At 44.1% G+C, this 20,489-nt stretch overlaps 1 protein-coding gene across 1 annotated transcript in view; it reads left to right on the forward strand.

Moving 5' to 3' along the window:
- The first annotated feature begins 2,229 nt into the window (after positions 1–2,229).
- LOC120062327 (disks large homolog 3-like) overlaps positions 2,230–20,489 on the forward strand; it is a 129,498-nt gene continuing 111,238 nt past the window's right edge. The window contains exons 1-3 of the mRNA XM_039012210.1: positions 2,230–2,500; positions 5,511–5,642; positions 10,889–10,974. Of these exons, the coding sequence (XP_038868138.1) occupies positions 2,485–2,500; positions 5,511–5,642; positions 10,889–10,974 (234 nt within the window). The 5' untranslated portion in view covers positions 2,230–2,484. The remainder of the gene's footprint in view (positions 2,501–5,510; positions 5,643–10,888; positions 10,975–20,489) is intronic.

Genomic DNA, 20,489 nt, shown 5'->3' on the forward strand with positions numbered 1-20,489 from the left:
ATTGGCCTCATGGTGAAATACCTGAGAGGTTTCCTTCCTCTCAGGCAACTGAGTTAGGTGTAATTATTAACTTCACCATGCTCAAAGGGGATATTCAGGGTCTGCTTTTATTTTTAATTTCCCATCTATCAATAGGTGCCCTTCGATGTGAGTCATTGGAAAACCTCCCTGATCTTTGTGGTTGAATCTTTGTTTGTAATTCACTGCTTGACTGAGGGACCTTACAATTATCTGTATGTGTGGGGTACAGAGATGAGGTAGTCATTCAAAAATAATTTTAAACACTATTATTGAACACAGATTGAGTGCATGCAACTTATTATGAAACTGGTTAAGTACATTTTTACATTTTGAATACTTATTGACTCAAGACATTTCAGCTTGAAATTATTAATTTGTAAAAACAAAAAACAAAAAAAAATCCACTTTGACATTATGGGATATGTGATAAAAAAGTGATAAAAAAATCTAAATGTAATCAATTTTAAATTCAGGCTGTAACACAACAAAATGTGGAAAAATGTAAGGGGTGTGAATACTTTCTGAAGGCACTGTATGTATCTTGAATGATGAATCTTTACAATAGCTATTGTTAACTTTGAAATGCGACTGATAAATAAGGATTATACCATGCTCTCTTACCATAATACATTTCATTCTTGTGTTGATGGTGTAAATCATTTAATTTGTAGTGTTTCGGTTGCATTAATGAAATGCAAAGAAAATAACTGCTGTATTTGTGCTTATGATCTTATAAGCTAGGACACAAGGGCATCATATAAAGAGACATTCTATAATGAGGAAGTGGAATAATGGTTTGTGTCTGATTGTCTCTAGAAGGAGAGAGAATCACACATGGTCTGCTTTGGAATCAAGAGAGCTTACGCTCCTTCTTACCACCTGAATAGTTCAGCCTGGATCCAGAAATCGAAATCCATCCCACCCCACCCTACTGTCTGAATGGCTCAGCCTTGAATCAGGAAGTATTTAGGCTAATTGAAAAGACAGTATCTAAAAAATGTGTGGATCACATGCGTAAAGTACATTTTACATTCATTATGAGAATTTATGAACAAAGGTGTAAATACCACGTCCATGTGTTGCCACAAGGATGGCCATTCAAGATGTCATTTCATTGTCATTTTATTTCAATATATTTTAGATGCTTTTTGTGACCATTTGTAAATAGTGTTTTCCTATAGAAAATGTTTGTGTGACACTGTATTTGTAAAAAAAAAAAAAAATTATTGGTTCACTGTATACATTAAGTTTAGACTTTATTTGGAAACTGGTTTTGGGTTCACTGATAAATGTCAGCACTACTTCCACTGGGGCTTACACTCTGAATGAGAGATTTACCAAATGATCACAAATCATCTTATATCATATTTTTTATAAAATCGTATCTGGATTTGACACCTGTGTGTGTGTGAACGCCGCAGAGAACGTGTGCGCGCGCCCATGTGTGTGTACGCGCCCGTGCGTGAGTGAGTAGTTGTGTGCGTGAGAGACAGAGCGTGTGTTTCAGAAAAAAACATGTAATGATTTATTTGTCTGTGTGAATAAAAAAAAAGAAATGTGTTGGGTTCAGTTGCTGCAGATTCTGCTCCTTGGCAATATGAAAGTCTCTTCTACAACCGTTAGATGGCAGGAGGAACCACATTTTTGTGCGATGGTCAATTGTCAAACTATTGAATATTTTTGGTTGGCTATTTTAAAAAGTGGGAACTTAAAGTAATTGTTCCTAGGTGATACTGATGATAGTAATCGGGTTGGTGGTGATGGATATGAAGATGATGATTATGATGATAATAATCATTCATAATAGTAATTCAGTTCATTTGTAAAGCACTTTTCTCACACCAAGGGGCAACAACAATTTATTTTTTTGAAATATTAATACAAATTATAAAAACAATCCAGAACATAGAACACAGGCAACAAACAAAGCTATTTACAGGTGTCATCAGATCCGGAGAACTGAATTAGCAGAGATGAATGATGAAGATGATGGAAATTATGATTTTAGTCTAGAAAAATGATCCCACAAAAACCTGCATGTATTTTTGAATGACAAGGAATTTGTCGGTGCTGGGCTGTCTATAGACCCACACCCCCATGGGTGGGCTACAGACTCATTCATATACAGTGATCACATGTTTAGGCGAGGGGCCGAGGCCGCGACAGTGACGCATAAACACTTTCACTATTTCAACAGAATTCCCGGGAACTTCACATGAAAGAAATCCTTCTCGTGCCGAGTGCCCTGCTGCTGCTACGGTTAAAGTAACAGTTCAGTGTAGAGCGAATTTGGGAGTGTCTGTTTTGGAGGTTGCGTTTATAACTGCGGGATTACAGTTGTTTTGGTGAAGAGTAACGGTACAACATTCAACGCCGAATTTCAATTTGTTACTTCTGGTTTGTGGATTAGTTTTCGGCTTGCCTCGAATGATTTAGTAGTTCTCAAAATATTTTCTACACACCATGGTCCACAAGTATGGTAAGTGCCTACATAATGTTTCTCAGGAGTTTAGAGGAAAAGTTTTAAACTAAAAGTTTATTCGAGACAGTTTTTAGGCTTATTCGCTGTTATAGTTGTTAAACTAATGACACGTCGAAAATAGCAACTACAATGTAGGTTTTCCGTGGTTTTGCCACTGTGTTGCCAACTATGAAGCCTGAACCGAATGAACTAGTGCATTTTTGGAAGAAACTTGAAATCTTCTAAGCGAAAACAGGAAGTATGTTTCCATGAAATCATTTATAGGCTACTGCCATGGAGCACTTTCACAATGCCAAGGGAAGTAATTCAGTTTACTCATAATAAACTTTATGTGATTGTAGTAATAAGTGAGGGTGGATCATCTGTTAATGGATCATCTGTCAAGGCTGTTAATTAGGCTACCTACACCTCCCACCTGGCTTCAGCAAACAGCTGTGGACCCTCATGCAATGTATACAGCAGGGGTACTCAAATACTATACTGAACAAAATTCAGAACGCAACGTGTAAAGTGTTGGTCCTATGTTTCATGAGCTGAAATAAAAGATCCCAGAAATGTTCCATATGCCCAAAAAGCTTATTTATTTTACATTTTGTGCACAAATTTGTTTAGATCTCTGTTAGTGAGCATTTCTCCTTTGGCAAAAAAAATCCATCCACCTGACAGGTGTGGCATATCAAGAATCTGATTAAACAGCATGATCATTACAAAGATGCACCTTGTGCTGGAGCAATAAAAGGCCACTCTAAAATGTGCAGTTTTGTCACACAACACAATGACACAGATGTCTCAAGTTTTGAGGGAGCGTGCAATTGGCATGCTGACTGCAGGTATGTCCGCCAGAGCTGTTGCCAGAGAATTGAATGTTAATTTCTCTACCATAAACCACCTCCAATGTCATTTTGGAGAATTTGGCAGTACGTTCAACCGGCCTCATAACCACAGACCATGTGTAACCACCCCAGTCCAGGACCTCCATATCCGGCTTCTTCACCTGCGGGATCGTCTGAGACCAGCCACCCGGACACCTGATGAAACCGAGGAATATTTCTGTCTGTAATAAAGCCCTTTTGTGGGCAAAAACGAATTCTGATTGGCTGGGCCTGGCTCCCCAGTGCGCCCTTGCTCAGTCATGTGAAATCCATAAATTAGGGCCTAAGGAATTTATTTCAATTGACTGATTTCCTTATATGAACTGTAACTGGAACTCAGTAAAATCGTGGAAGTTATTGCATGTTGCGTTTATATTTTTGTTCAGTATATTTGAGAAGGTCCGGTCACACAAATTTCTTAAGTAGCTAATGTCATTTATCGGCGTAGTAACAAACCCCCAGCTTGCAACCCATGCGACCTCAAACTGTTCACATCCCTCTTGTTGGCCGAGAGAAAAATGTGCAGTATTTAAGCTAATTTCCTGCATTTCTACACATTTTCCATGTCCTATGTTTCTTCATATGATACCAGGAGTCGAATCCCGACCAAATTCCCCAAATATCAATATATATTGACCCACCTATTGAGTATAGCTGCTATACAGTATAGGGTATGGCTGCTATACAGTATAGGGTATGGCTGCTATACAGTATAGGGTATGGCTGCTATACAGTATAGAGTATGGCTGCTATACAGTATAGGGTATGGCTGCTATACAGTATAGGGTATGGCTGCTATACAGTATAGGGTATGGCTGCTATACAGTATAAGGTATGGCTGCTATACAGTATAGAGTATGGCTGCTATACAGTATAGAGTATGGCTGCTATACAGTATAGAGTATGGCTGCTATACAGTATAGAGTATGGCTGCTATACAGTATAGAGTATGGCTGCTATACAGTATAGGGTATGGCTGCTATACAGTATAGGGTATGGCTGCTATACAGTATAGAGTATGGCTAATATACAGTATAGAGTATGACTGCTATACAGTATAGAGTATGGCTGCTATACAGTATAGGGTATGGCTGCTATACAGTATATAGTATGGCTGCTATACAGTATAGGGTATGGCTAATATACAGTATAGAGTATGGCTGCTATACAGTATAGAGTATGGCTGCTATACAGTATAGGGTATGGCTAATATACAGTATAGGGTATGGCTAATATACAGTATAGAGTATAGCTGCTATACAGTATAGGGTATGGCTAATATACAGTATAGGGTATGGCTGCTATACAGTATAGGGTATGGCTGCTATACAGTATAGAGTATGGCTGCTATACATTATAGGGTATGGCTGCTATACAGTATAGAGTATGGCTAATATACAGTATAGAGTATGGCTGCTATACAGTATAGGGTATGGCTGCTATACAGTATAGGGTATGGCTGCTATACAGTATAGGGTATGGCTAATATACAGTATAGAGTATGGCTGCTATACAGTATAGGGTATGGCTAATATACAGTATAGGGTATGGCTGCTATACAGTATAGGGTATGGCTGCTATACAGTATAGAGTATGGCTGCTATACAGTATAGGGTATGGCTAATATACAGTATAGAGTATGGCTGCTATACAGTATAGAGTATGGCTGCTATACAGTATAGAGTATGGCTGCTATACAGTATAGGGTAGGGCTAATATACAGTATAGGGTATGGCTAATATACAGTATAGAGTATGGCTGCTATACAGTATAGGGTATGGCTAATATACAGTATAGAGTAGGCATACTATACTCTAGTTCTGATAGTACTCCCCTTTCCTGCCCATAGCAGCACCAAAAGTCAGACAAACTCTTGGGCAATGAACAAAACCAACTCGATTCTAAATTGTATAGTAGCCTATCACAAGTTTGCCGATAAACCCTAATTCTAGAAATTTCCTACCGTTTCACGTACACTTAGACTTGTGTTATGCTAATGGTGGAATAATATTGCCAAATGTTTGAAGGACCATAATGATAATGTGCACTGCACTGCACATCTGATCAATTTCTTAACTTTTTATCACTACGACTGGCTCTGTGAGGGTGTTAACATGAAGCATCCATGTTGTCAGACACAGAGAGGGCAGTGGGTCTGCTGAGACAGTACCAGGACAGTCTGACCAGGCCAGAGGAACAAGCCCTGAAGACCAGCGTGGGGAAGGTCTCCGCCATCTTCGGCAGCCAACTGTTTCACGCCCTACTTGGTAAGACGAGGAAAATACACACATGCTTTCACTATTATTATTTTATGAATAAAGAAGTCTCAGTCCAACCCCACAACAATACAAGCACATTCATTTTCAAATCAGCTAGTGCAGTGTTTCCCAACTCTGGTCCTCCAGTACCCCCAACAGTACACCTTTTTCATTACAGCCCTGGACAAGCACACCTCATTCAACTCATTGAGGGCTTGACGATTCGTTGACAAGTTGAATCAGGTGTGTTTGTCCAGGGTTACAATAAAAATATGTGCTGTTGGGGGTACTGGAGGACCAGAGTTGGGAAACACTCAACTAGTGCGTTTAGTTTCAACAAAATGAGCGACGACTCACTAGTTGTTTTTGTGTGGAGGGTTGTTCTGGACCAGAGCTAAAGGACGTAGATGGCAGGGTCAGGTTATATTCATTTTTGTGGGAAGAGCCTAAACGTTTTTCAGTCAAGTCCCATGAAAGAGGCCTTTCAGTTCAACTCACAAAAGGTTTTGCTGTATACCCCCCTCCCCCCCCCCCTCTCTCGAATGTACTCGGATGGTAATGAAATCCTATTAAACATGCCCGTGACACTATCTATGGGCTGATCACAAGCCGGCCCTCTCAGAGAGCTCAACGTTTTACCAGAGGCTCACATTTCTTTACCTTGTGAAAGAATTACACATATTTTCTCAACTTAAACATCAATCAGTATTTGCACTGTGCCATCTTATCCTGACTTGGTCAGGATCATCTCATAGAAAGACTTCCTAGATATGGTTAATTCGCAACAGCCAAAACACTGCTGTATGAGCTGTAATAACAGGGTGTTACCAGTCCAGAATAGATTTTTGCAATACCATGAATGTGCATGACCTCACCACCTCGACAGTATCATTGCTTAACTGGAACCATGAACTAAACTGACTCTTGAGTGTATTGCAACGATACCTTAATAAGCAGTTACGGCACCAAATCAGCTCCTGTGAAACTATATTTCACTTTAATCTTTTTACCCTGCAAAGGAGACAAATTAGTTCCATTTAACCAATGGCTGAGTGGCCCCTCTAATTATCATGGCCATGCCCGAATGATGCTACCCTGTGGGTCTGCTGCTACGGCTGCTCTACCCAGAAATCTGGAGCCTCCATGGGGGATGGGGGTCCATGGAGCAGGGGGGAGGACTGGAGAAGAGGGTAGACTGAGGAGGCTGTCCACCATGACCAGTGGTCTCTCCATACGTGGATGCCTGCCTGTCCAAACTCGCTGAACAGATACAGTGATGATAATGTGCTATTAGCGAAACTGTTGCTGCGGTCTAACTAGAAAACGATGTGTTAATCCCAACACAGAAAAGACCAGATATATTGATCTATCTGTCAGCCCGTTCGTGTGGTCAATATCTCCAGTATTCAAAGGATGGCTTTGTAAACCACATATGACTATCCCAACAGTTTATGTGTGATTTATTAAAGATGTTGCCTCCACATCAAAAGAGCAGGCTGGGGTACAGCGAGGGGGTTTAGGATTCCGAATCAGGATTCCAAGCATTCCACTCCAAAGAGTCTGGATCCCGGGGCAGGAATGTGCAGCCATAGTCTGGGGCTGGAGGTACGGTAGAGTAGAGTACTGTAGAAAAAACAGCTCATGGCTGCCTTTGCCCGTGCCATTCTCACCCTCTGTGTCTCCTGGCCTGAGTTCAGCCTGAGGATACAGCCGAGAGCGTCTGTGGGTGAGAGAGAGAGTCTTAGACGCAGGGGCATAGCGGGGTCAAATAAGGCCTGGGTTTTCTACTCAACATGTGGTTTTAATCATCAGCCCAGGCACAGGGGAGGTGCTGAACGTTTACACAGCTAACGGGAATACGGGGTTATTCAAACATTACTCATCGCATTAGCCTCCCAGATGCTCTCTGCTGTTTTCCTTCAGGGCCGAGGTTTGTTTGCTACTGTCACTACTGTACATTTGTACAGTACCTATTTAAATAGAGGTAGATGGGCTTTGTTTTGGCTACTTGTTGTAGTGGGATTGTTGTAGTGGTGAAGGTATTTTTGCACTGGCTGTATTTTTGTTGTTGCCAATGTATTGCTAGCGGTATGCTCTGTCACAGTGGGAAAATGTGTAAATGAACAGTATTGGCACTGTGTCAAACAAGGTATTATGAAAGTGAATGAAAACTGGCATGACTGGTGTAAAGAAGTGTTGTGGGCAGCATTGTACAGTATTTGAGTATTTGATGTGTGAATGAATGGGAGTGCCCTTGCTTGTGATGCACTGTGGGAAGTTGGAGCACTGAGAGCTTGATTGGATGTTTTGCATGGTTGCACAATCATGAACAAAGGTCGCCTTAACTGCGGACTCATCTCTTTGTTCCCCGACATGCAAACATGCAGGAAGAGGTCGTGGCTAGAGGGGGGGGTGGTGGGGAGTTGGGAGTTTGGGCACACACAAACACCCACCCACGCACACACACCCACACACAACACTCCCACAACTTAGTCCATAAGTAGTGGAGCAGGATATTATCGTAGGGTAGGAGAGGAGGGAGGTTGGAATTGTACGCCCCTTTACTTCTGACCCAATTTTGTTAGATTCTAATGAGCAGAGTGTCTGTCTGTCTGTTGCTCATTGTCCTCCCATGGAAAGCACTCAGGGCCACATTATTTTCAGGCTGATTCACCCAGAGCTGGCTATGAGTGGAGAGATGTCTCCACTACACTTGAATAGGTCTACTGGAAATACGTAGAGGCGGGTCTAACATGGGTGTATGCACACGCACGCACGCACGCACGCACGCACGCACGCACGCACGCACGCACGCACGCACGCACGCACGCACACGCACACACACACACACACACACACACACACACACACACACACATACAAAGCCCACGGTGTCGTTTGTAGAACAGAGAGGAGGAACAGCTGGAGACATTCTAGACTGACTGAGGCACACATTCTCACCAGGACATCCCAAAACGGGTCCACAGTGCTGAACAGAGATCTGTGAGAGACGGCCTGTGAAAGAGGTAACCGGGATAAAACAGGGTTGGTATTTTCTGTTTCGTGGCCAGGAATTGATGTGGTCTTCGAGGGTTGGAAAATGTTTTGGAAAGCTGGAGAAAGAGGAAGCTGCAGTCTCTGAGGTTTCATCTGACTGTGGGTTTTGGGAAAACATTGCACCTCTTCACAGCTCTGAACACACTGTTCTCTGTTGATAATGCACCTTTGTTTGCCGTGTGATAATGGTTTCATATAAGTGGTGGTTAGTGCCAAGTAATTTCACATAAATTGAACAATTTACACAAGCGATATGCAGTAATATATTTATCTCAATTATTTTGTTTTACTATCAGGGCAAGTTATGCGTTTGCATTGTTTGTACAATGTTTACAACAAAGCTAAATACTACATTGTAAAATCATAGGACTAAATAATAGTGTGTGTGTGTGTGTGTGTGTGTGTGTGTGTGTGTGTGTGTGTGTGTGTGTGTGTGTGTGTGTGTGTGTGTGTGTGTGTGTGTGTGTGTGTGTGTGTGTGTGTGTGTGTGTGTTCGTGCCTCTCAAACCAGCTGGGCAGCAAAAATCTCTGCTTCTACTCCTACACAGTCAGACACTCTTAGACAGTGATGATTCACATGCCCCCTTCTTCCACTTTTGTTCCCACTGTTGGGATACACCGACAACACACACACACACACACACACACACACACACACACACACACACACACACACACACACACACACACACACACACACACACACACACACACACACACACACATTGGTACATACAGTGCCTTCACTCCTTTAGCTCTAGTTCACAGAAATCACATACATATTTGTACACAATACATATTTATACAGAAATACATATTTATACATTTGATCTTATACATTGTTGATCTTCTTTCTACACATTGTTTCTGTCCATGTGTCCTGACATTGAAGCTAACAAAGTTGTAGCAGGAGCTCTTATGAGAACAGTGATCTCTTTATGTCAACAGGGGGCCAGTGTGTGACATCAGCAACAATGTCTCCCCGCATTCTCATCAAGCGGCTGCCAGTCAATAGGTGACCACAGGACACAGCAGCTTAATGACCCGAAAGCTGATGAAGGGAGAGGAGAGGGAGGAGAGAGAGGTGGTAGCAGAGGGGAAGGGAGGAGAAGGAGGAGAGGGGAAGGGAGGAGAGAGAGGAGAAAGGAGAGGAAGGGGGAGGAGAGGGGAAGGGAGGAGAAGGAGGAGAGGGAGGAGGAAGGGGGAGGAGAGGGAGAAGGTAGAGAGGGGAAGGGATGAGAGAGAGGAGGAAGGAGAGGAAGGGGGAGGAGAGGGGAAGGGAGGAGAAGGAGGAGAGGGAGGAGGAAGGAGAGGAAGGGGGAGGAGAGGGGAAGGGAGGAGAAGGAGGAGAGGGAGGAGGAAGGAGAGGAAGGGGGAGGAGAGGGAGAAGATAGAGAGGGGAAGGGAGGAGAGAGAGGAGGAAGGAGAGGAAAGGGGAGGAGAGGGGAAGGGAGGAGAAGGAGGAGAGGGAGGAGGAAGGGGGGAGGAGAGGGAGAAGGGAGGAGGGAGAAAGGAGGAGAGGGAAGAGGGAGGAGAGGAAGGGGGAGTGTTTTAGAAACTCAATTAACGAAGGTGGATGAGTTGAGGCAATGAAGGCAATGGTCATGGTAGGAGAGTAAGCAGGATTTGGGAGGGTGAGAAGTTTTGGGCTGGCAGTGAGGGAGGCCTGCTGTACAGAGCTGGCCACAGTGGAACACAGCATGGCCTAGTGGTGATGGAGTGAGAGGAAGTGACACAGAACAGGAGTTTTTCCTGATCTGACATACATCTAGGTATAGGCACGAAAGACCTCAGGGGGTCTATGGACATCACAGACAGTCCAACATCTTCATGCCATACCATTCGTGCAGATGGGGTATTTGTGGAGAAATCTCTACCTCTCCCATCTAATTTAGTCTAAACTCAATTCCGTAGGAGGCAGAGTGCTGATCTTTATTAGACCATACAAAGGATGACTTGTTGTTGAAGTTGGGGCAGTTTGGACATTGAGCAGACAGGATTTGAGTCATACAACAACATTTAGAAAAGTTATAGACAAAAACAGAAATGAGAAATAGTGAAGAGATGTCCCACCCATACAGAGAACCACACTGAAGGAAACAAGCACATTTTTGTTGTGGATTGTCATTCAAGTACTCACATCTGAGGGGACAATGGCCTTTATTTCTATAACTTGGTGTTTATTAAATTCCTTGCAGATATCCAAGAATGTTACGAGGTGACCCTGCAACTGAACACAACCCAGAACGCAGTGAAGGAGGCCAGTGCTGAGGATGCGGGGGAGGTGAGAAACTTTGAGAAAGTCCTGCTTCACTTTCTCAGTCAACTTGTACACAATGTAAAAATCTGTAAACAAGATTTTTTTTTAAATCCCTTTAAAAATACTCTACACATCTTGCATAATGCACAAAAGATTGTAGCGATCCTTGCTAATATGAGCCAACTCTATTGGTGCTATGCGTAGGGTGTTTACCTTTCACTCCAGCAACCCAGATTCGCTCCCCTGTCACGCCATTTGCTACACTGGTGTCACAAGTGGAGAGAGAGACAAAGTAGTAGTTGTCTGGGAGAGAGACAGACAGAGAGAGGCAGAGAGAGACAGACAGACAGAGAGAGAGAGACAGAAAGAGAGAGAGAGAGTGACTGAGTGATATCCAGACAGACGACAGACAGACAGACAGACAGACAGACAGACAGACAGACAGACAGACAGACAGACAGACAGACAGACAGACAGACAGACAGACAGACAGACAGACAGACAGACAGACAGACAGACAGACAGAGAAAGTGACTGAATGATATACAGAGAGAGAGAAAGAGAGAGTGACTGAGTGATATCCAGAGAGAGAGAAAGAGAGAGTGACTGAGTGATATCCAGAGAGAGAGAAAGAGCGACAGAGAGACAGAGAGAGAGAAAGAGAGAGTGACTGAGTGATATGCAGAGAGAGAGAGTGACTGAGTGATATGCAGAGAGAGAGAGCGAGAGAGAGAAATTATCATACGACAGACCACATATTCACCCTGCAGAGGGTGAGTGATACTATATATAGAGAAAGAGAGAGAGAGTGAGCGACTGAGTGATATGCAGAGAGAGAAAGTGACTGAGTGATATGCAGAGAGAGAGAGTGACTGAGTGATATGTAGAGAGAGAGAGTGACTGAGTGGTATGCAGAGAGAGAGCGAGAGAAAGTAGTGGTTGTCTGGGAGTGATAGAGGAAGACAGACATCACAGCATTAGTCAGTTCAACAGTGGTAACACCATGTGCTCATCAGTGGGCTGCTGATGACGATGTCACACGATGACGATGTCACACAGACCTTTCATTACAAGTGTTTGCAATTGTGTCACATGGTCACCACCGGTAATATTTATAGACAAGCTCAGGAAAAATAAACACCGAGAAGTTTGGTAGAAAGTAATTCAATTCAAAGCAGGAGAGCATAAAACACAAGCTTTCTAGTAGGGTGTACACTACAGTAAGTACAGGCCATTTACTCTTGACAGCCGCCTGTGAATCAGGTTCCTATGTATCTGCTCTAAAGTAGTACCTTGTTGTGATTGATGTTGTAATGGTCCCTGAATGGGAGGTGACGCCTGATTTCATATCACCTGAATGATTTAATATTGCCTCATAACTTTGTTCCAGCTAAGTCAAAATGTTAATGAAATTGATCCTTGGCTGATTTCTATGGCCCATTAAGGGAACACTTTTTGGCCTGGCTTTAGCACTGGGATTATGAAATACTACGGCCTCGTATTACACAATGTGTGTGTGTGTGTGTGTGTGTGTGTGTGTGTGTGTGTGTGTGTGTGTGTGTGTGCACGAGTGCTCGTGCATCCGCTACAACCTCTTTTTCACCTGCTTTAAGTGAAGTGGTTTTTAATGTAATATTGATAGTCCATAATAAATCAATCCAGGACATCCGATAGAAATCTCGTTTACCTGGCATGTTCATTCTGCCAAAATTGGGTCTTATATCCCGTCATGATTTAACCAGCCCCCAAAACAATCAAGTAATGGCAATGTGTTTTTTAAATCCATGCATTAATAGCATTACGTATGGTCAGTCAAATAGGGAATGTGCAATAAACATGTCAGTAATCGCTTACCATATTGAATTGAATGGACGGGTTAACGCAGAAGATTGTGTTGTACAGTTCATGGCTGCTACACATATCTTAGTGTGTGACATTACATAACTAGGAGCCAAGCCTGGAGAGAGGAACCTGATTCCTTTGTTGAAGGTGTGAATGCTTCTAGAAAGATTCCAGTCGCAGTACATCAATGTATTTGTTGGCTCTAGGGATTCCTATATGTACCTTCTAGTTTAAACTATTCAACCTTAGTAGTATTGCACTGTCATGAACCAATCATTTCCCTGACATAATCAGATTTTCATTCATTCAATGAATTACAGTCAGATTTAATGCTCACGTGACAGATATCATTTTGCAAATCCCTCATCTTATTGACCCATGTCAAACACACACTGTGGTCACGCGTCACATCACGTCAAAGGCTAAAACCAAATACCTAGTGCCCCACCCACCTTTCCTCTGATACACCCCGGTGCTGCTTACAACTACATCAGCCACACAAAGGCCCCAGCCCTCCCTCCCTCCCCAGCCCTCCCTCCCTGCATTACAGCTGGTCACCATGCCTAACCCCGGCCCATACTCAACACCAGCCTCATCCCTAGCCTCAGCCCCATCCCTAGCCTCAGCCTCAGACCCATCCCTAGCCTCAGACCCATCCCTCAGCCCAATCCCCAGCCTCAGACCCATCCATCAGCCCAATCCCTCAGCCCAATCCCCAGCCTCAGCCCCATCCCTCAGCCCAATCCCTAGCCTCAGCCCAATCCCTCAGCTCAATCCCCAGCCTCAGCCCCATCCCTCAGCCCAATCCCTAGCCTCAGCCCCATCCCATCCCTCAGCCCCATCTCTCAGCCCCATCTCTCAGCCCCATCCCTAGCATCAGCCCAATCCTCAGCCCCATCCCTCAGCCCCAACCCTAGCCTCAGCCCCATCCCTAACCTCAGGCCTGGCCAGTGTGGGCTATATAGGGAGGCAGCAGCAGTAGAAGTAGCAGTGGGGACTAGTGAATGGGACAGCTCAGCTCAGTGGCTGGTCAGTGAGGAGGCCCTAGCAGTGGGGGCTAGTGAATGGGACAGCTCAGCTCAGTGGCTGGTCAGTGAGGAGGCCCTAGCAGTGGGGGCTAGTGAATGGGACAGCTCAGCTCAGTGGCTGGTCAGTGAGGAGGCCCTAGCAGTGGGGGCCAGTTAATGGGACAGCTCAGCTCAGTGGCTGGTCAGTGAGGAGGCCCTAGCAGTGGGGGCCAGTTAATGGGACAGCTCAGCTCAGTGGTTGGTCAGTGAGGAGGCCCTAGCAGTGGGGGCTAGTGAATGGGACAGCTCAGCTCAGTGGCTGGTCAGTGAGGAGGCCCTAGCAGTGGGGGCTAGTGAATGGGACAGCTCAGCTCAGTGGCTGGTCAGTGAGGAGGCCCTAGCAGTGGGGGCTAGTGAATGGGACAGCTCAGCTCAGTGGTTGGTCAGTGAGGAGGCCCTAGCAGTGGGGGCTAGTGAATGGGACAGCTCAGCTCAGTGGTTGGCCAGTGAGGAGGCCCTAGCAGTGAGGGCTAGTGAATGGGACAGCTCAGCTCAGTGGCTGGTCAGTGAGGAGGCCCTAGCAGTGGGGGCTAGTGAATGGGACAGCTCAGCTCAGTGGCTGGTCAGTGAGGAGGCCCTAGCAGTGGGGGCTAGTGAATGGGACAGCTCAGCTCAGTGGTTGGTCAGTGAGGAGGCCCTTGCAGTGGGGGCTAGTGAATGGGACAGCTCAGCTCAGTGGCTAGTCATTGAGGAAGCCCTTGCAGTGGGGGCCAGTTAATGGGACAGCTCAGCTCAGTGGTTGGCCAGTGAGGAGGCCCTCATCAGCATTCCAGGCATGCTGTCACCTGAGTGGAGGATGGGAGGGACATTAAATGAGTCTGCAAATTCACTGATTTGGTGCAGTGAGGCAGGTTAGGGGGAGAATAGCTTCTGTAGAGATGGAATGAAGGAAGCTGGCTAAAGAGAGGCCTGATGTAAGAATGGAATATATTAGGTTATCTGACTACATTTAATATCATAGTAATACCATGTGGAATCAAGTATTATGCATTTAGCTGACTAAGAGCAATACATGATCATGAGAAGTGAATGCAAAACACAAGTATTATTTAATAAATGTGTAAAATGAATGGATTCGCATACAAGGAATAGATCTTAAGTTACAAGGTAATACTGACATTAACAAAGCTTCATTCTAGGCATATAGATCCTAAGGTTAACTTACAGGACAAAGAGGCCTAGAAGCCTAGGAAATGAAAAAATATCATACAACCATTCTCTAATGGACTGGATACAGGATAAGAGAGAGGACAACAGACCATTCTCTAATGGACTGGGTACAGGATAAGAGAGAGGACAACAGACCATTCTCTAATGGACTGGATACAGGATAAGAGAGAGGACAACAGACCATTCTCTAATGGACTGGGTACAGGATAAGAGAGAGGACAACAGACCATTCTCTAATGGACTGGATACAGGATAAGAGAGAGGACAACAGACCATTCTCTAATGGACTGGGTACAGGATAAGAGAGAGGACAACAGACCATTCTCTAATGGACTGGATGGATACAGGATAAGAGAGAGGACAACAGACCATTCTCTAATGGACTGGATACAGGATAAGAGAGAGGACAACAGACCATTCTCTAATGGACTGGATACAGGATAAGAGAGAGGACAACAGACCATTCTCTAATGGATTGGATACAGGATAAGAGAGAGGACAACAGACCATTCTCTAATGGACTGGATACAGGATAAGAGAGAGGACAACAGACCATTCTCTAATGGATTGGATACAGGATAAGAGAGAGGACAACAGACCATTCTCTAATGGACTGGATACAGGATAAGAGAGAGGACAACAGACCATTCTCTAATGGACTGGATACAGGATAAGAGAGAGGACAACAGACCATTCTCTAATGGACTGGATACAGGATAAGAGAGAGGACAACATACCATTCTCTAATGGACTGGATACAGGATAAGAGAGAGGACAACAGACCATTCTCTAATGGATTGGATACAGGATACAGGATACAGAGAGGACAACAGACCATTCTCTAATGGATTGGATACAGAATAAGAGGGAGGACAACAGATCATTCTCTAATGGATTGGATACAGGATACGAGAGAGGACAACAGACCATTCTCTAATGGATTGGATACAGGATACAGGATACAGAGAGGACAACAGACCATTCTCTAATGGACTGGATACAGGATAAGAGAGAGGACAACAGACCATTCTCTAATGGACTGGATACAGGATAAGAGAGAGGACAACAGACCATTCTCTAATGGACTGGGTACAGGATAAGAGAGAGGACAACAGACCATTCTCTAATGGACTGGATACAGGATAAGAGAGAGGACAACAGACCATTCTCTAATGGACTGGATACAGGATAAGAGAGAGGACAACAGACCATTCTCTAATGGATTGGATACAGGATAAGAGAGAGGACAACAGACCATTCCCTAATGGACTGGATACAGGATAAGAGAGAGGACAACAGACCATTCTCTAATGGACTGGATACAGGATAAGAGAGAGGACAACAGACCATTCTCTAATGGACTGGATACAGGATAAGAGAGAGGACAACAGACCATTCTCTAATGGACTGGATACAGGGTAAGAGAGGACAACAGACCATTCTCTAATGGACTGGATACAGGGTAAGAGAGGACAACAGACCATTCTCTAATGGATTGGATACAGGATACAGGATACAGAGAGGACAACAGACCATTCTCTAATGGACTGGATACAGGATAAGAGAGAGGACAACAGACCATTCTCTAATGGACTGGATACAGGATAAGAGAGAGGACAACAGACCATTCTCTAATGGATTGGATACAGGGTAAGAGAGGACAACAGACCATTCTCTAATGGACTGGATACAGGATAAGAGAGAGGACAACAGACCATTCTCTAATGGACTGGATACAGGATAAGAGAGAGGACAACAGACCATTCTCTAATGGACTGGATACAGGATAAGAGAGAGGACAACAGACCATTCTCTAATGGATTGGATACAGGATAAGAGAGAGGACAACAGACCATTCTCTAATGGACTGGATACAGGATAAGAGAGAGGACAACAGACCATTCTCTAATGGACTGGATACAGGATAAGAGAGAGGACAACAGACCATTCTCTAATGGACTGGATACAGGACAAGAGAGAGGACAACAGACCATTCCCTAATGGACTGGATACAGGATAAGAGAGAGGACAACAGACCATTCTCTAATGGACTGGATACAGGATAAGAGAGAGGACAACAGACCATTCTCTAATGGACTGGATACAGGATAAGAGAGAGGACAACAGACCATTCTCTAATGGACTGGATACAGGGTAAGAGAGGACAACAGACCATTCTCTAATGGACTGGATACAGGGTAAGAGAGGACAACAGACCATTCTCTAATGGATTGGATACAGGATACAGGATACAGAGAGGACAACAGACCATTCTCTAATGGACTGGATACAGGATAAGAGAGAGGACAACAGACCATTCTCTAATGGACTGGATACAGGATAAGAGAGAGGACAACAGACCATTCTCTAATGGACTGGATACAGGATAAGAGAGAGGACAACAGACCATTCTCTAATGGATTGGATACAGGATAAGAGAGAGGACAACAGACCATTCTCTAATGGACTGGATACAGGATAAGAGAGAGGACAACAGACCATTCTCTAATGGACTGGATACAGGATAAGAGAGAGGACAACAGACCATTCTCTAATGGACTGGATACAGGACAAGAGAGAGGACAACAGACCATTCTCTAATGGATTGGATACAGGATACAGGATACAGAGAGGACAACAGACCATTCTCTAATGGATTGGATACAGGATAAGAGAGAGGACAACAGATCATTCTCTAATGGATTGGATACAGGATACGAGAGAGGACAACAGACCATTCTCTAATGGATTGGATACAGGATACAGGATACAGAGAGGACAACAGACCATTCTCTAATGGACTGGATACAGGATAAGAGAGAGGACAACAGACCATTCTCTAATGGACTGGATACAGGATAAGAGAGAGGACAACAGACCATTCTCTAATGGACTGGATACAGGATAAGAGAGAGGACAACAGACCATTCTCTAATGGACTGGGTACAGGATAAGAGAGAGGACAACAGACCATTCTCTAATGGACTGGATACAGGATAAGAGAGAGGACAACAGACCATTCTCTAATGGACTGGATACAGGATAAGAGAGAGGACAACAGACCATTCTCTAATGGATTGGATACAGGATAAGAGAGAGGACAACAGACCATTCTCTAATGGACTGGATACAGGATAAGAGAGAGGACAACAGACCATTCTCTAATGGACTGGATACAGGATAAGAGAGAGGACAACAGACCATTCTCTAATGGACTGGATACAGGATAAGAGAGAGGACAACAGACCATTCTCTAATGGACTGGATACAGGGTAAGAGAGGACAACAGACCATTCTCTAATGGACTGGATACAGGGTAAGAGAGGACAACAGACCATTCTCTAATGGATTGGATACAGGATACAGGATACAGAGAGGACAACAGACCATTCTCTAATGGACTGGATACAGGATAAGAGAGAGGACAACAGACCATTCTCTAATGGACTGGATACAGGATAAGAGAGAGGACAACCGACCATTCTCTAATGGATTGGATACAGGGTAAGAGAGGACAACAGACCATTCTCTAATGGACTGGATACAGGATAAGAGAGAGGACAACAGACCATTCTCTAATGGATTGGATACAGGGTAAGAGAGAGGACAACAGATCATTCTCTAATGGATTGGATACAGGATACGAGAGAGGACAACAGACCATTCTCTAATGGATTGGATACAGGATACAGGATACAGAGAGGACAACAGACCATTCTCTAATGGACTGGATACAGGATAAGAGAGAGGACAACAGACCATTCTCTAATGGACTGGATACAGGATAAGAGAGAGGACAACAGACCATTCTCTAATGGATTGGATACAGGGTAAGAGAGGACAACAGACCATTCTCTAATGGACTGGATACAGGGTAAGAGAGGACAACAGACCATTCTCTAATGGACTGGATACAGGGTAAGAGAGGACAACAGACCATTCTCTAATGGACTGGATACAGGGTAAGAGAGGACAACAGACCATTCTCTAATGGATTGGATACAGGATACAGAGAGGACAACAGACCATTCTCTAATGGACTGGATACAGGATAAGAGAGAGGACAACAGACCATTCTCTAATGGACTGGATACAGGGTAAGAGAGGACAACAGACCATTCTCTAATGGACTGGATACAGGATAAGAGAGGACAACATACCATTCTCTAATGGACTGGATACAGGGTAAGAGAGGACAACAGATCATTCTCTAATGGATTGGATACAGGGTAAGAGAGGACAACAGACCATTCTCTAATGGACTGGATACAGGGTAAGAGAGGACAACAGACCATTCTCTAATGGACTGGATACAGGGTAAGAGAGGACAACAGACCATTCTCTAATGGACTGGATACAGGATAAGAGAGGACAACAGACCATTCTCTAATGGACTGGATACAGGGTAAGAGAGGACAACAGACCATTCTCTAATGGACTGGATACAGGGTAAGAGAGGACAACAGACCATTCTCTAATGGACTGGATACAGGGTAAGAGAGGACAACAGACCATTCTCTAATGGACTGGATACAGGGTAAGAGAGGACAACAGACCATTCTCTAATGGACTGGATACAGGGTAAGAGAGGACAACAGACCATTCCATTTCTACCAGATCTGACTTGTTTGTATACAAAATCAACTGGTGACCAGTCCACAGACCAAACCAAAAGTAGTAAAACGAATATATCGAACAAGCCAACATCCTCTAGGAAGGGGTCACGTCTATTTGTGATGACCTGGCAGGGTAGGCTGGTTACCATAGAGACAAGACAGCATTCCTGAGAAGACAATTGCATACAGTATCATCAGAGTTCACTCTGAAGAACTACAGGTAAACACAGAGATCACCCATCCATATAGATGACATCAAAGTTATCCTCAGAGAACAGGTTTCAGATAGATACCAGACATGGCAGCAATAGTGTTATTCTAACACAAATCTCTGTAGTCAATTCTCTGGTTACTGTTGGAGAGAGAGAACGATACATTTTGGCCCCTCAGAGGGGGGAAGTGAGTACTGGCCCTTAAATCATTGTCCTTTGTGTCTTCCTTGTGTTCCTTGGCTGTTTGCCATGCAGCCCCAGGTGACAGAGAGCACAAAGATTTGAATCTAGTTCGGACCTAAAAATGTGATTCCTGATACTGTAAATATGGAATGTCATACTTGTGTGATTGGTCTATTTCGTTACCATGACTGTTCATAGGAATGTTTCTAGTGAACACTGCATGCTGTTTGTTGACTCATGATAAGTAACTCATAGACTCGTCTTTCGACCGTGCGTGTGCGTGCAGTGTGTTCATGTGTGCTTGTCTCTGGGCACACTACATAAGTGTGTGTGTGTGTGCCTGCATTTGTGTGTGAGTGTGTGTGTGTGTGTGTGTGTGCGTTTGCCTGTGTGTGATGAGTGACCTGCTAGTGCTGCTGAGGCCGTCCTCCTAGCTGCCACCATTGGAC

Source organism: Salvelinus namaycush, chromosome 17 (genome assembly GCF_016432855.1).
Source record: "Salvelinus namaycush isolate Seneca chromosome 17, SaNama_1.0, whole genome shotgun sequence".
In the NCBI taxonomy this organism is placed as follows: Eukaryota; Metazoa; Chordata; class Actinopteri; order Salmoniformes; family Salmonidae; genus Salvelinus; species Salvelinus namaycush.